General features: G+C 40.7%; 1 protein-coding gene across 2 annotated transcripts in view; it reads right to left on the bottom strand.

Moving 5' to 3' along the window:
* Adcy8 (adenylate cyclase 8) overlaps window positions 1–17,001 on the bottom strand; it is a 241,015-nt gene that overhangs the window by 19,768 nt on the left and 204,246 nt on the right. For both annotated transcript variants that reach the window (XM_004634413.2, XM_012515414.2), the window contains one exon: window positions 2,441–2,599. In XM_004634413.2, coding sequence (XP_004634470.1) covers window positions 2,441–2,599 — 159 coding nt within the window. The remainder of the gene's footprint in view (window positions 1–2,440; window positions 2,600–17,001) is intronic.

The raw sequence follows: 17,001 nt of genomic DNA, 5'->3' as shown, positions 1-17,001 counted from the left end.
ACTTTTCTGCTGGATGGTTAAGACCAAGATAAAGCAGGACCTATGCAACAAGAGTTGTAGCTTTTGGATCTGATAAGGTCAGTCAAATCCCCTCAGGATTTATCCTGAGATCCTGTACCTCAGATTATAGATGATAGGAACAGTTAATACTTAATATGTTTTGAACAATTTTCATGCTTATATTTGATAATCTGGACAACTACTTTAAAGACAACAATAGGCAGTATAACAACCATTGTTGAATTCATATCAACATGTTTTTGGAATTATGTATCATCTCCAATGTATTTCTAGTGCTCGCTTTGGCAGCACATATATCCAATGTATTTCTATTACTTTTTGCTCTCTTAAAAAATCTCTTAAATAACTCTGGCTTTGTGACCTCCACATCTATTTTCTACCAGCAGCTAACTGATTCTGCTATGCTCTGAAACCTCAAGGCTCCCATTCCACTTAAAGCTCCAGCACAGTCCACCAGAGTTTCCACCCATATCACTTGCTGCCTTACCTTCACCCCTGTTGTGGATTAATAGTGTTCTACCCAAATTCCTGTCCATTTGGGACATCACAGTGTGGTCTCATTTGGAAGTGATGTCTTTGCAGATGTGTTTAGGTGAAGATGAAGTCATTCTGGATGCGAGTGGGCCCTAAGTCTGATGTCCTCAGAGGAAAGGGCATGTGTCCTCGTAAGAAGTGCCACGCAAAGGGAGGCAGAGATTAGAACGGGCCATGTGCCAAGGACGAATCTGGGCCACATGAAGCTGGAAAAAGCATGCCAGAATTATCTGAAAACCCTTTGGAGGGAGCTTGAGCCTCGCAGCTCCTTGGTTTCAGATTTGTGGGTTGCCTTCACAGAGTGTCCTTCAGGCATTATATGATAAGATTAACCAGCTTTAAGTGAAAAGAGCATTTTTGAGCACCTAGTAAGTGCTAGGCATTAGGAATATGCACGCCCACACCTTATCTACACTTGATCTATTTATTTATCCATCATATATCTTCATATGTATATGTGTAATATTAATGTTATATACATTATCATTTTTCTTTTTATTTTAAAGATAATAAAAACAATAAAAATGATAAAGAATTTCAAAACAAGGCGATAGGAAATTAAGAATGGCTGTTAAATTGCAGTGTTGTCTTCAAAGTAGTTGGTCAGAATACCAGATATAGGCGTATAAGATTGATCAAACAATATAAACACTAACTGTTCCTTTAAATGAACTAATGTAAATTAGTAGCACAATTATCTTAGCTATTCTTTCTCGTTTCCTTTCCCTCATCCAGGTTGTTCTTTCCTTTTGAGCAGTTTTTTTCCTTCCACTCTATCCATTGTACCTTTTGTATTTTATTTGCTCTTTCAGTTTCTTACAGTAGGGAGAAATATGATATTTATACATGAGAGTCTGATTTAGTTCACTTATGAGTATGGTCTCTAGTTGCATCCATTTACCTATAAAAGCCTTGAGTTTATATTTTTTATAGCTGGGTAATACTCCCTTGTATAAAAATACATCTTTTTTATCCATTCCTCTCTGATGGGCATTTGGGTTGTTTCCAAGGCTTAGCTATTACAAATCGTGCTGCTAAATCATGGGTGCACATACATCGCTGTGTTGTCATGTTTTTAATTCTTCTGAGAAGGCACCCAGAAGGGGAATAACCACTCTTCTGCAGCTCTCAACACTCTCCTAGAACTTTTGCAAAACTTTGCAGAATGGAAGTTCTTTCTGCATCCATGAACCATTCGCTCCTTGTGTCCTCCCTCTAACCCCTTACAACTGCCGCTCCACTCTGACTCCATGACTTTGAGCACATTAGCTATCACCCAGAATCACACAGAACTTGTACACCTTTGTGTCTGGCTGATTCACTTAACCCAAGCTTTATTTGTGCTGTAGCATGTGTTAAAACTTCCTTTATTTTTTTTTTTTAGGCTGGATAATATTGCGTTATGTACACGCCACATTTTGTCTATCTGTGCATCCACTGAGGGACACTGAGGTGTCTTCTACCTTTTGGCTACTGTAAATTGTGCTTCTAGGTTTACATATATCTCTCTGAGAACCTTCTTTAAATTCGTTCTGTATACTTGCAGAAGTGGACTTGCCTGATACACACAGTACATACATATACATTTGCACCAGTAGTTACATTTACCTACATCTATATAAATGCACACACATAGCGCTTAAATACTTCCCATCTGCGCTTACAATGGAGACCTCATATCCGTCTAATTGATGATGTACTACAGGTCAGGGAAGGTCAGGAGTAGACCTCACAGTGGCAGGCTGGCACCAGGTAACAGGCACAATCTTCATTCTCACGTTCTTACATGAGGACAGAGAAATCCTCCTAGAAGTTGCGATCAGTGTGAGTGGATAGGCAGCATCCCCACCATCCCCGCCTGCTGGCCACACAAGCTTGGGCTCACCTCATTGTCACGATCTTTCTCCAGGAAGTGGCGGGCCACATGGCTGGGCAAGATATTGCGGAGCATGTTCTCATTGTGTTCCCTCAGCTCCTTCATCTCATTGATCTCCTCCTTGGCTTGTACTCGCCAAAGGAAGTCTAGGCGGGCTGTGTATTCCAGCTGTAGTTCGAAGAAGAGAGAGAGAAGCAGCAGGTGAGTTTGGGAGACTTGCTCTGGGCTCTCACTGAGAGGTGGGGAAGACTACTGCACTCTGCACAAAGAAAAGGGTCAGATCTGAGCGCTCCGGGAAGCACCTGCCTGAAGCCAAGTGATCGGCGGCTGATTAGATCTTAGCTCCCCTGCCTGGCATTATTAGTCCTGTGACTTTACACTAATTTATAAACACACCTGGTAATGTTTGTGTCCTCTTGAGAAAGGATTCTGTGGCCAGAGGGCCTGTTACCCAGTCAACATTATACCCTCCGTGTTCAGTATATTTTCAGATTCATATACTGAAGCCCTAACTCCTGATATAACAATATTTGGAGATCACACACTTGGATGGTAAATGGGCTAACACTTGATCTTAGTGCAAAGGCTGAGAAGCCATATAGGATGTTCTGAGGGAAAGCCTTTGGGGAGAGGTTGCTGCTCTTTCTAGGAAGACTTGAGAGAGCCTACTTTCCCTCTGTGAGCACATAATGGAAAAGGTCAGTTGTGAACACAGGAAGGTGCGCATCTGCAGGTCCAAAAGCTATCCCTCAGCAGACACCAGAGCCCATTAGACTTCCCAGCTGCTGCAACCGTGAGACAATAAATTTCTATTATTTAAGCTTCCCAGCCCAAGGTATTTTGCTAAGGTAGCCTGAGCCTACTCACACACTTACCATGTAGTGACCTGTTTGACCCAGAACTGGTGCTCAATAAATATGTGTGGGCTCAACAAATAAATCAGAGTCATAAAACTAGCTAATACTCCTGTGTGCCAGACTCTATTCTAAGTCTTCAATCAAGATAATTACCATAACAGGAAGTTGTTATTTTCAATACTTATTTCAGCAATGATAAAATCAAAGCAAGTTTCATGGTTAAGAAACTTCTAGGGCTGGCAAGATGTCTCAACAGATTAAGTGCTTGCTTAGACAAGCACAGGGACTGGGGTTCGATCCCTGGCACCACATGCCACACTGGCCCTGCCCTCAGATGCACTGAGTTGGCCACTGAGGACAGACACAGTGGTGCATACCTGTAATCCCAGCACTGGAGAGGTTGAAAATAGGAGGATCACTATGAGCCTGAGCTGCATAGTGAGATCCTGTTCCAAATACATTGAAAAAAATTGACTTCAAATATGACCATGGTTGGTAACAATTAAGGGTTTTCTGGTCATACTTTGTATATGATCAGATGATATGGTCATTATATTACTCATGATATGATGAGTTAGTGCTGAAGTCAGATCATAAAAACTAACTCCAGAGTTGGACACCAGATTCTGAGGCCCTGATCACTAGGCAATAAACACACACACACACACACACACACACACAAAAATTAACACTGGAAGATCCATGAACTTAATGTTAGACAGATGGGGTATAGGGGTCTAGTCCCCATTTACACATATCCCCAGACTGGCAGGGAGAGACTTCCTTTACCTTAGTTTCTCCATCTCTTCATTTGAGAAGAATGCCAATGTTCACACAGGAATGGAAGGGGACAGATAAATGGCTCACAGTAGACATGCAGTGCCCATTGCTTGCTATCATCCTAGATTTCCTTTTCATTGGAGCTGAGTAATTCCCTCTCCAGAGTGGCTAGCAAGCTATATTTATCATTTTATGAGAGACATCCTTATTTCAACATTTTCACTTTCAAAATGCACAGAACCATCTCATTAGGGACTCCTGGAGCTACTCTTCTCCTTATTTCCAGTAAACCTTTCCTAACTTCCTCCTTTGGTTTGTGCCTTCATTCCTGACGTTTGTAGAACCACAAACCCAGAACACATGGGAACATTTTGGAGGCTCATCTGGGATCAGAGATTAATGGGAAATAAGCCCCAAATGAGGAGTTTTATTGCTCTTTTCTCTTAGCAACATGTTCTTGTTAACCATGATTCCACTTAGGAGACAGAGACTTATGATCTCTCATTCTTTTTTTTTTTCAACTTTATAGCCTTATCCCACTATTATTTTCCCAGTGGTAGAGTACATTGGGGGAACAATGTGCCTCATATAAAACATGGCCTTCTTTGGCTAAATAAAAGCAATAAGCACAGCTGCTCTTCTTAGGTCTGGAGGAACAGGCTTCCCTGGGCAGTCTAGCCTGATCCTCATCCCCACCCCATGCTTATGAAATGGAATACTGAGACTGCTTTACTTGCGTGATTATTACTTTTTTTTGTACCAAGAATGAAACTCAGGAACTTGCTTTTGCCAGGCAGGTGTTGTGTCACTGAGCTATGCCCCCAGTTGTTTGTGTGATTGTTATATAATATTATAAGAGGTGCCTAAATACTATTCAACCCAGACAATTTCAGTATAATGGTTAATGATCAGACATTAATAACCTATAAAGTATATCTCTATCTATCTATCTATCTATCTATCTATCTATCTATCTATCTATCTTAAATTTTTATTTATTTATTTATTTTTTTGTATTTTAGGGAAGGGCCTACAGGGTGTTCAGGGTCTTACTACTAGATTGGACTCATAGTGATCCGCCTGTTTACAGCCTTCCAAGAGCTGGGATTACAGGCATGTGTCACCATGTCCAGTCTCAATTTCTGTTTCAGCACACCCTGGGGGTGGGGCCAGCAGGCCTGGGGATTGAATCCCAGGCCGTGAGCCTGCTTGCAGGTGCTCTAATCTGCTGAGCTACTTGGCTGGCCTTCAGATTCTTATTTTATTTTATTGAGAAGCAAATAGCAATAAGACAGTTTCAAAACCGATTAATAAGGCAGTTTCAATAATTAATACATTGTGCATTGTTATCTTCTTAGTGGTTATCCATAGTACAAGATGCAGACAAGATATCCTGTCCAACACTATTAGTACAAATCTTTCTTCTCTTTGAATTAAGCGAAAGTAGCTGTATATCTATCCTAACTATTCTGCATATACAGATACAAAATGGTCCTTCCTTTGTATCCCCCCTTTTTTTAGTCCTGTCAGAAATGAATATTCCATTGGCATCTAAATACTATAGGTATGTGAATTCAGCAAAGTAATCCAACACAGTCCAGCAGTCCACAACAGTAGTGGGTTATCCACAAAAGTTGTTGACTTGAGCCTTTCACAGCTCAGCATATTAATATGGTTTCACTTTATATACCTCATTTTTATACTTTTCTGATGGATGATTAAGACCAAGACAAAGCAAGACCTATGCAATAAGAATTGTAGCTTTTGTATCTGATAAGATTGGTCAAGTACCCTTAGGATTTATCCTGAGACCCTGTACCTCAGTTTGTGGATCCTTTGTCAGTGTCAGCCATGTGGATGAGTCATGGCCGTTGCTTGACCAATTTGTTCTCTGTGAAAGCCTGAGAGAATATTTTCTCTCCATGTGACTCCTTAGGTACACTCTACACCATTGATTACATTGCTCTGTGGCCCTATAATCTCCTTGATCAGAAAATTCGGGACACAATTGAGTTACGTGATGTTTCAGTATAGGTTCTCCTATGTCCTGAGTCTTCATTGACTTTGAGAGGCTAGGGTCAAAATGTTGGCTGTCCTTGCAACCCTTCTTTCTCTCTAATTTTTGGTCTGCAAACTTAGGTTGTTAACTCTCCAGAAGAGGAGCTTATTACCCTATAACATATGCCATTGGGTTTAACTTCCCTATATGTCTGAACATCAAACATCTTAGGCATAACATGGAACAGGTATTTTCCATCAAGTATTGATACGTTAAACATTAAGTCTCTACAGAATATGGGGATCAAAATTTAAAAAATGAAGTGTTTAAAGAATATGAATAAACAATTACATATTTTTTACACAGAAATTTAGAACCTACCCATATACAGCATTGTAGCAGAACAGTCCTGTGACATTTTTCTTGTGTCTTTTTTTTCATTTATTACCCATTAAAAATTTTTTTACTTTTGAGACAGTATGGTAGTAATTGGTATGTCATGACAAGAAGTACATATTTAGAAGACCAGAATGACAGGCATTACAAGCGTGACCCTAATATTACACATTAAGTATATCTATAAACAAGTATATTTTACTTGTGTGGCACTCTGGTAATAGAAGATGGTTGAAAGATAACAAATTAAGTAAAATTTTCTCTATGTCATTTAACATTTTGTAAGTAGATAACCTTATCTGTCTAAAAAGTTATTTTATACTAAAATGGGAACTTGAATGTGTTTCAGAGATAATAATCTAATCATGATTGGCCTGCTAAAATACTACATTGGCCTTAATCTCAAATCTTCTTTTTAAAACTATCTGTTAGTGCTCTATAAGAATTTGACCTCAAAGGCTGGCAAGATAGCTGAGTGGACTAAGCACTTTCTTAGGCAAGCACAGGGACTAGGGTTCGATCCCAGGCACCGCATGCCACACTATCCTTGCCCCCAGATGTAAGGAGTTGACCACTGAGACCGGGCAAGGTGGTGCATGCCTGTAATCCCAGCACTAGGGAAGTTGAAAAGAGGAGGATCACTATGAGTCTGGGCTGCATAGTGAGACCCTGTACCAAATACATTGAAAAAAAAATTGATTTCAAATATGACCATGTTGGTAAAAATTAAGAGCTTTCTGTTCATACTTTATATAGTTGCTTGATATCTAGATATGATAGTTGAACTTCCTGCTCCTATTGCAGTTGTGGTGTGACTTTTCTCACCAGGTGTAACTGGGTGCTACACCTGAGGGTTGGAGAGCAAAGTCAAAAAAGGATGACTGAGCTAAGACTAGAGCTCACATTTTGGCCCTGACCCTTTAAAGTCAAAAAGGAACCAGGATATGAGGGGACCTTTCCATCACCTTTCCTACAACTCTAGTGAGTCACTCAACATCTTAATCAGGGAGATTGTTGGATCCTAGAGAACAGGAGTGAACCAGTATACACTGCGCTGAAAGGAGGGTCAGTAGAGAGAGAAATGTCTCCAGTGCTTCTGTAGGAAGCCACTTGGTCAAGCAGGACCTTGACCCACCCTAGATGATACCGAAAGAGGAGCTAAGAGCCCCATACATGACTCTAGAAGTAGTGCCTGAGGAGCTTTTACTGACCATGATGTAGGCATAGCAGGAGTTTTATATAGGTATAAGGAGAGATTCATGAACACGGTTCTCATTTTAACTCGGTCTGAAACACCCAGAAGAAAAATAGAACCAAAGATATATAAAAGTAACAGTGGTATAAGCCAGAAATAGACAGGGAGCTGCAAGCACATTTATCCCTGCTAGTGGCTTCCAGCTATGCTTGTTGTTAACCACTTTTATGGATCACTGAAGTTAAAAAGCCACAGTAATGGCTATAGAAGCTCAAGAGTCCCTGAATTCCTTAGCAAAAATCATCTTTCAAAACTGCAGTGTTTTCCATCTTCTTATAGCTACAATTAGAGGGACTCACACGCGAATAAATAAGGCCTGTTGTCTTTAGATAAGTAATTCACATCAGATGAAATAAGATCTTAAAATAATAAAGTAAATATCTGATGTATAGATAAAACCATAAACCTTCAGGTCTAGAACCAAGCCGGTTACGATTCCTATTCAAATCCCTTAAACATAGTGTCTAACTTTTTTAGACAAAATCTGTGTTTTCTTTCTGGTTTTTATGTTTGGGTCATGCCTTCTTAATCTTCTGGTTAGAGGTGTTTCTTCTTGCCTAGAGGCTATCAGACTTGAAAGGGTCATGCTGATGGAGCCATCAATGAATGTGTTGGATTGCTGTTATTGGGGTGCTCCAGATCAATCCTCTGAAGAGACCCCATAGGTGTTAAAATCACAACATGACTTCAGTTCAAGGCCTGTTAGGTGAGTTTTCTGGAGAAAGCCTCTGACCGCCATTGTCCCTTACATCCATTCTTCTCAGCATGAAGCTGCCAGATTGAGTCTTTGCCTATTCTCCCTTAAGAGCAGCTAAGGATACTTCAAAGAGAGGAAGTGTAGAAGATATTTACTTAGCTAGGTTGTGAGTAAGGCAGCCAGCTAGTGGAAGGGCCTGAGAGAGCGAGGTGACCAGCATTATTGATAAAAATTAATAATAGATAGTGAATTAGGAGTTTGGTCCTAAGGAGTGAATTGCCTCAGGCAGCATGGCACCCAGTGTACTCCTCTCTAAGATTCTAAAGGGAAGAGAAGCCACTCCCCATTAAGGTCCTGAATTTTAGGAAATTCTAAGGCAAACTCACCAGTTCCTTCTGAAATCCTGGCTTACTATAAGCCAGGCTTGCTATAAGCCTGATCCTCTGTTGGTTATTTTAAATCCACAGAGCCAACTGTAATATGTGACTATTACATATGAGGCAACTCCTGTTCTGTACTTGCCCATAAGCAGTTCTGCTAGAGGCCATGTGGTCATCCCATTCATGATTCCTCCTGGAAATCCTTGAGGAATTTTCCTTCTTATTTCCAATAAAGCTTTCCTAACCTCAAAAGCAAGCAAGCAAACAAACAACAAAAGACAAAAAAAAGCAAAAACAAAACAAAAAAAGAACTGTATGCTACATGGTTAAACACATGGTTAGGTGTCCCAAATTCAAGGCCTTAAAATATTGAACTAGCTTATTATTATTGTGTTTCTGTTCTTATTTAAAAGTCTATGTAGAGCACAAAGATGTGAAACAACACAGGCACAAGTTTAATGATTCAGTAGCATTTATATTTGAAAAATCTGGAAAGAATCCAAAATATTCATCTTGTTGGTGGAACAAACTATAGCACATTACACAATAGAATATGACACAGCTATGAAAAAAAAGAAAATTTGTCTATACTCTTTTTTTTTTTTTAAATGTTATGGGGCTGGCCAGATAGCTCAGTGGATTAAAGAGCCTGCTTAGGCAGATGCAGGAGTCAGGAGTTCGATCCCTGGGCCTGCCATGCCACCTTATCCCTGGAGTGTGCTGGGGTAGTGATTGAGACAGGGCCTGGTGGCATGTGCCTGTAATCCCAGCACTTGGGAGGTTGCAAGCAGGAGTATCACTATGAGTCTGATGTATGCAGTGAAACTCTGCAGACCCTGTAGACCATGTCCTAAAAGAAAAAAGTTATGTATTTGGTACTGGGTCTCACTATGAAGCTCAGACTCATAGAGATCCCCGTTTCAGTCTCCCCAGCTCTGGGATTACAGGCGTGCACAGGCATGCACTCCCCAGCTCTGGGATTACAGGCGTCTGGTGTTGGTGGCCAGCACAGTGTGCCCCTGGGCAGGGCTAGCATGGCATGTATTACTGAGGATTGAACCCTATATTCCTACCCTTGCCTAGGCAGGTGCTTAGACCATGGTGTTACCTCCATCGCTCATTGTCTATACTTTGATACACTCCAACGGAGGAAAATTGTGTATGGTTTGTTATCACTTATCTAAGAAAGAATTCTCTTTCTTCATGCATATATACAGATATGTATATCTTAATTTGTAATAAAGAGCAATATAGAAGATAAATAAATAAGAAGTAGATCTTTTTCAAATGGTTGGGGAGCAAAGACTAAGGGAGAGAAGAGGAAGGGGAGGGAAAGAAAGAAGGGGGAAGGAAAAGAGAATTAAAGAAAAAATGAAATTAGAACTTTTGCTGACAGAAAGGGAGTCAAGAGTTGGAAGGAGAGGGAGGGTGGGGTATAAAAAGAATAAGATATTAAGATGTTTTATGTACATGTATCAGCTCTTCAGGGTAAATTTAACCAATATGTACTGAATACAGGTACTAATGGAAAAATTAAAGAAGAAACCTGGGAAGGGAGGAACAGAAGGGTAAGAAATGTCATGGAAGATTAGAGCAGATTTTAATATTTTTTTCTTATTTTTCATTTCTGTATTTGGTACAAGGTCTCACTATGCAGCTTGGACTCCTAGTGATCCTCCTGTGTTTAGGCTCTCCAGCGCTGGGATTACAGGCGTGCGCCACCACATCTGGATTCGCTTGTTGGTTCAGAGCTCCTGGGGGGGGGGCAGTGCCAGTGTGGCGTGCGGAGCCAGAGCTCGGACCCTGATCCCTGTGCTTGCTTAAGCAGGCACTTAGTCCGCTGAGCTATCTTGCCGGTGCTTAAGATTTTTTCATTGCACCATGTTTTGAGTAAACTTGACTTTAGAATTAAGGAAATATTTTCAATTAATTATAAAACTAAATAAATTTGAAATTTCTCTGTAAAACAGAAAAAACAAAGTGCAAGTAAAGACAATGAAGAACGAACATGAGTACACTAATACACACTGAACCCTACATATGTGAAACCGAGGGGGTGTCATAGGGGAAATGACCAAATCTGATCATTTTCCTTTGGTACAAGTCTGTCAAAATAGAAGCCGTTAATTTGCACAACAAATAAAAAGAAGTGAAAAAAAAAACCCAAAGATAAAAGAAATACAAGTTTATTTGTCTAAACAAATAGGAAATATATACAAGCTAAATGACTTTTGGAAAAAATATTTTGATGACAGGTTCCTAAATAGCCTAAGGACAGAATAATAAAACTGCAATGATCACATAGTAGGAGGTCGTATTTATATTGTTATTCTTAGGCTAATATATCTGAACTAACGATAAAGCAAATAAGTGATTGTGCTGTCACCGAAAACTAGAATTTTGAGGAAGAGAAAAAGAAGCCGCAAAAATAAAATTGAGGAGGTTAAAAAAGCCTGTGGTCCCAGTATAAAGCAGATTTAGCATTATGAACTCAGGATCTATATTTGCTAGCTTTTCTCAATGAAACTAAAGCCTTAAAACCACAAAAAGTTGAGGCTGGTGAGATAGCTCAGGGGTCTGAATCTCCTGCTTAGGCAAGTTCAGGAGAGTGTGCAGGGACCTCGTCCAATCCCCAGTACGTATGCAGTGCCAGCCTCATCCCCAGGCCGGGCTGAACGGGCCACAATAAACAAAGCAAAACAAACAAACAAACAAAAATAAAAAAAACCAAACCACAAAAAATTAATAGAAACAAGCACTCTCAGTTTCTGGATTTTGGTTTTTAAAAATAAATTCCTGTAAAAAGAATCCTTATTCCAGAAATGGCTGAATTTTAGGGCAGAAAATTCACAAACTGAGAAATTTTAAAATCAACACCACAGTCTATCAGGACCCAAGAGCCAGCTTCACTAAGCTTCCTGTTGTCAAAGATGGGACAAATTGGGCTTTAGTAACAATTGCAGTAGGTGGAAATGAAGGAAATATGTTAAAAAGTATAAATATATAATAATAGTTAAAACTCCCCAAATTCTACTTATGACCTATGTGTCAAACTAAGGAGCAAATATATTGGGAAATCTATGGAGAACAAATTTATGGGGAAAGAATTCAGCATTATTTTGCTTTATTTTATTTTATTTATTTTTTTTGGCGGAACTGGGGATTGAACTCAGGCCCTTGTATTTGCCAGGGAAGCGCTTATTCTACTGAGCCATCTCCCCAGGCCCATGTTGCTTTATGAGATGTGTTTCCAGGTAACAAATGGTTCATGAGGAGGTGGTTCTCTCTCTCTCTTTTTTTTTTTTTTTTCAGAACCGGGTATTGAACTCAGATCCTTGCGTTTGCCAGTCAAGCGCTTATCCTACTGAGGCATCTCCTGGCCCCAAGGTGGTTCTCTTTGATAGCAGATTCAAGCACATCAACATCAAGTTATGATTTGTCAAAAAGTAGGACAGTATTTTCCTGCCCATAAATATTTCCAAATGAGAAATGGTTCAAAACGCATGCATGGTAGAACCACAAAGTCATGTTTATTTCTCTCCTGTTGAAGTAGCCAGATCTAATTGAATTCAAATCAGAAGCAGGAGTGAGGCAATCTGGAAAGGTAGAGTTGGCCTAAGCAGTGATTTTCCATTCATGAGACAAGAAAGCAATTTTCAGGAGCTGGGGATAGCTCAGTGGTCTAAAAGCCTGCCTGACAAGAGCAGGGACCGGAGTTCGATACCTGGTACTGCATGTTGAGCAGGTCACTGAAAACGGGCACGGTGGTGCAAGCCTGTAGCTTGGGGAGGCTGGGACAGGAAGATTGCTACAAGTGTGAACTGCACGGTGAGAGGCTGTATCAGATACATAGATAAATATTTTAAACAAAGAAAGCAGTTTTAGACTGACATTACAGAGAGCCATGTCTGGGGTGCGCTCATAGTGAGTAGATTGAGTCTAGGCTCAGGAAAGCAAGGAAAGCAAGTTTGAAGAAAAGAGGTGCCCCCCCCCCCACCCCGTCAATGGCTCCAGAGGAAAGATTCCTTTTCAGTTCATCAAAAATCATTTGTAGCTACTGTATGCAAAATTTAATTCCACCCATGATCAATCGCCAGGCCTAGGAAGGTGAGGGGAGCTCAGTTCCAGTCTGATTTATTCATAGCAGAGTGGTGGCTGGGAGGTACCAAAGGGAAAAAGATAGTTTGAACACAGGGTGCAGGGGCCGGGGAGATGGCTCAGAGGAATAAGCGCTTCCCTGGCAAGCACAAGGATCTGAGTTCAATCCCTGGTTCCACCAAAAAAAAAAAAAAAAAAAAAAACTGAACACAGGGTGCAGACCTGGAGAGAAAAGAAAGCTACACCAAAAACATGACATTGGTAGTCCAGCAGGAACAATTCTCAATTAAATTAGAGTTCACTTTTTCCTGATTGTCATCACTGAAAATGAAAGGAACTGGTCTTAGGCAGGGACTACTACAATACCTGTCGCTCCTCCACTTTGTTCCAGGCTCCTCCCATGACAACAACTAATGCTGACCGTGCCTGTCCACCCTGCCCGGTGCCATTCTAAGCCCTGCATGTATATTCAGCCTCTTTTATTTATTTATTTTAATATTTATTTATTTATTTTTGCTGGCCAAACAAAATTTAATTCCACCCATGATCAATCGCACTTTCAAGAGTCACTGTGTCAGCCTCTTTTAATCACAATACACTTCAGCGAGCCAGGTACCTGGTCACTCTTCACCTTGCAGGGAAGGGATTACGCACAGTAAAGCGGAGGCAATTTTCTACGGTCTCCCAAATGGAGCCTGGCTTTAACCCAGGGCGGTTTGGCTCCAAGCTGTGACTTCTAGAGTGTAAGCAGACGAACTTTTTAAGTTTTCTCCGACTCTGACAGATAAATATCATTTTCTCTTCACAGGAAATAATAACAGCTCTGGGAGGCTATCTCAAGGTCACTTCTTCTCAGATTGGCATTACTGAGGTAAAAGAAACAGTACTGGCTTCCAAGGCTTGAGTCTTTTCTTCTGAGCCACGCAATCCTTAGAGCCTTTCTCCGGAAGGCCCAGAAGTAGGTGTCTGGAAATGACTGAATTAAACTCTGTCCATGTAGAGGACAGATGTAGCTTCCTTTGGTATAAAGGGAGATGCCCAGGCAAACCCCAAGTCTTCAGGGGTGTTCATGAATCAGGCACAAAGTGAGAGGTGTCTGACTATTTTTCCTGTCCAGCACTGAGGGTGTTCACCTGCCTCAGAGGAGGAGGAAGTGTTTGGCATATCGTTTCCACATATGTGCAAAATGAAATCTCCCAATTATTCTGTTATATAACTGCCTCCGTCACTCTGGAGAGGTATAATTACACACACTCCCACTGGATGCGCTGTGTACCAGGCATCAATGGACATTATTCAGCTTCTGTTAAAAATGAAGGGCCTGACTCACACAGGGAAACCAGTGGGAGCCGGGAGCAAGCCTAGGGGTGGGCAGGCCTGATCCAGGATGAACAAGACCCTCCTGGATGCTGCAGATCACAGACACCCAAAGTGATACAACCTGCACAAAGCTGCCTGGAGTGCAGGAAGGTGGAGACAAGATGGGACAAGAACTTAGAGCCCTTGGATTCCTCTTCAGTTTGGCTCTTGTTGGCTTTGTGACCCAAGAGGCTGTGATTCTCACTCCCTGTTGGTGCAAGACAGGTGACAACACCTTTCCTGTTTGTGTCCAAAGTAAAACATTAAGAGCTGCTAATGAATTTGAGCAGTTATTACACAGGCAGGTTGGGATAAGCGTAATGCAATTATATTCTAATATAGTAGTTTAACAACCCTATGCAATAGACTCTTGTTATTATATCTATTTCATAAGTGAGGAAATGGAGGCTCAGAAAGTTGAGCACACTGTTGAAAGTTGTATTTCCAGTAGGTGACAGGGTTAGGGTTTGAACACCATCCACCTGATTCTGAAGACTCTCCCCGTAGCTGCTTCAGCTAGGAGATGTTATCTATGCAGTTATATAACTTCAGAGTTCGTAGACATAGAGGGGAAAATATTAGATGTCACAAGGTTAGAACTACTCACAGAACACTTACATACTTTTACCTTACAAATGATTATTGATTGATTGATTGATTGATTGACTGATTGATTTGTCTTTTTGAGACAGTTCTCACTATGCAGTTCGAGCTGGCCTTGAGCTCACTTTGTAGCCCAGGCTGGTCTTGAACTCACAATGATCCTCCTGCCTCAGCCTTCTGAGTGCTGGGATTGCACGTGTGTGCCACCAGGCCTGGCTCAAATGATCTTTAGGTGTTTTTTTTTTTTTTTTGGGGGGGGGAGTAGGGTCTCACTACGCAGCTCAGACTTGTAGTGATCCTCCTGTTTTCAGCCTCTCTAGTGCTGGGATTATAGGCATGTGCCACCAGGCCTGGACTCCATTCCTGGCTCAATGTTCTTGGGGAGTGAAGCCAGCACAGGATTCAAATGATCTTAACATAATTACATTATCTTTTTTTCTCAGGACAATTGTATAATATTATGTAGAATATAGAAGTATAGAATATTATATAGATTATAGAAATATAGAATATTATATATTGTACTATTTGAGGAAAGGGACACAAAGTAATTCCTTAAAGGGACAAAGGAGACAAAAACATTATTATTATTATGGAAGAAGGACCTTACCCCAAAATTGTTTTCTCACTGTTTTGGAGGATTTCTCACTTGTTGGTTTTATACCTGCAGATTGTGATGGAGTGAGTGTGTTTTTACGGTTTCACCTTGTCTAATTCTGACTTCATAGTGCTTAAATGGACTCTAATTTGCATACCAGACTGAAGAATGCTCCCCTATAAATGGAATCCATTCAGACTTAGAAGACAAGGCCCTTGTTCTCAGAGATACCTAAAAAAACCTTAAATATGGGAATTCTGGAAATGGTGACACTGGCTCGGGCACTTTGCTTTCTCTTTCAACGGAAATGCAGGTGATGAGTTTATGAGAACAAGCCGAAGTCCCCCTGTGGGAATGGTTTCCCTGTGGCACTGGACATAACATTTTAGTCTGCTCCAGTCTGGTGAAGTGGAAATGATGGGTTTTGGAGACAGAGCTGGATTTGAATTTTAGCTCTATACTCATGGCCCTCGTTGAGTAGGCTTCCTTTTCATTTGTTACGTGAGAATGACAAGCGCTCTCGGTTCAGGTTTTTGCCAAGATTAAATGAGGCAGGGGAGGGAAAGTGCTAGGTATGCAGTGAGAGTTTACCTATTTTTCTCATCTCTTTCACTTGACAAAATTTTATATGTTTTTTTTTTTATTTTGCATTGCCTTTTGCTATCCCACTTTATTTCTCATAACTTCATGCATATATCTCTAAATTTTTGAACTTTTTGACTGCTTGAGCCCTGGCTTCCCAAGATTTTTTACCTCCTCGTTTCCATGGTGACTTCCCAGCAATGTTTCTATTTCTGTTCAGGCTGACAATCATTTTCCACTTGCTTTCCTCATTTTCTGGTTACTCATTTTGAAGTGCATACTGGACAAAGGAAGGTGATCTGGAATCCAGAGTGGAGCAGGGGACCGCCAGAGCTTGGTCTGTCCTGGGAGGGAACATTTCTCCCACAGATGCTTATTGATGGCCAGAATGTCCTATATGTAACACTTCTGTATAATTTAGGGTCCACTCTCCTCCAGAAGACAATGCCAGGAAGAGAGGTTGTTTGTACAGTTATTTCCCATTCCAGATTCTCACAATGAATGGGTTCAAAACAGAAACAATGTGGTAGGCACTTTCTTTAATCAGGACAAATCCATCATGGATTTATTCCTGTATATATACCCATACACATGCAAAGCAGCACACGAAATGCTGTGCACAATAATCTCAAGTGATCTTTTGAAGAGTCGGATTTTGGAGTTACTATTTCCCTTTAGAGTTGAGGAAACAGAATCAGGAGATCAATAACTTGCTTAAGGTCTTACACAGCTGAGTAGAAGAGCTGGGGTGGAGCTCTGGTTCAGCTGATTCTCATAGATAAATATCTCACACAGCACACACCTTCTTTAGGAATATGCTTTTCCAGCGATGGATCAAAATTGGGAAGGATCACTTTAGTTTTTGTTAGGTATTTCTCTTCTCTTCTCTTCTCTTCTCTTCTCTTCTCTTCTCTTCTCTTCTCTTCTCTTCTCTTCTCTTCTCTTCTCTTCTCTTCTCTCCTCTCC

The sequence above is a fragment of the Octodon degus genome, unplaced genomic scaffold (genome assembly GCF_000260255.1).
Source record: "Octodon degus isolate 3935 unplaced genomic scaffold, OctDeg1.0 scaffold00062, whole genome shotgun sequence".
In the NCBI taxonomy this organism is placed as follows: Eukaryota; Metazoa; Chordata; class Mammalia; order Rodentia; family Octodontidae; genus Octodon; species Octodon degus.
Note: the sequence above shows the minus strand (reverse complement) of the source record. Positions and strands in the feature narration are given on the sequence as shown.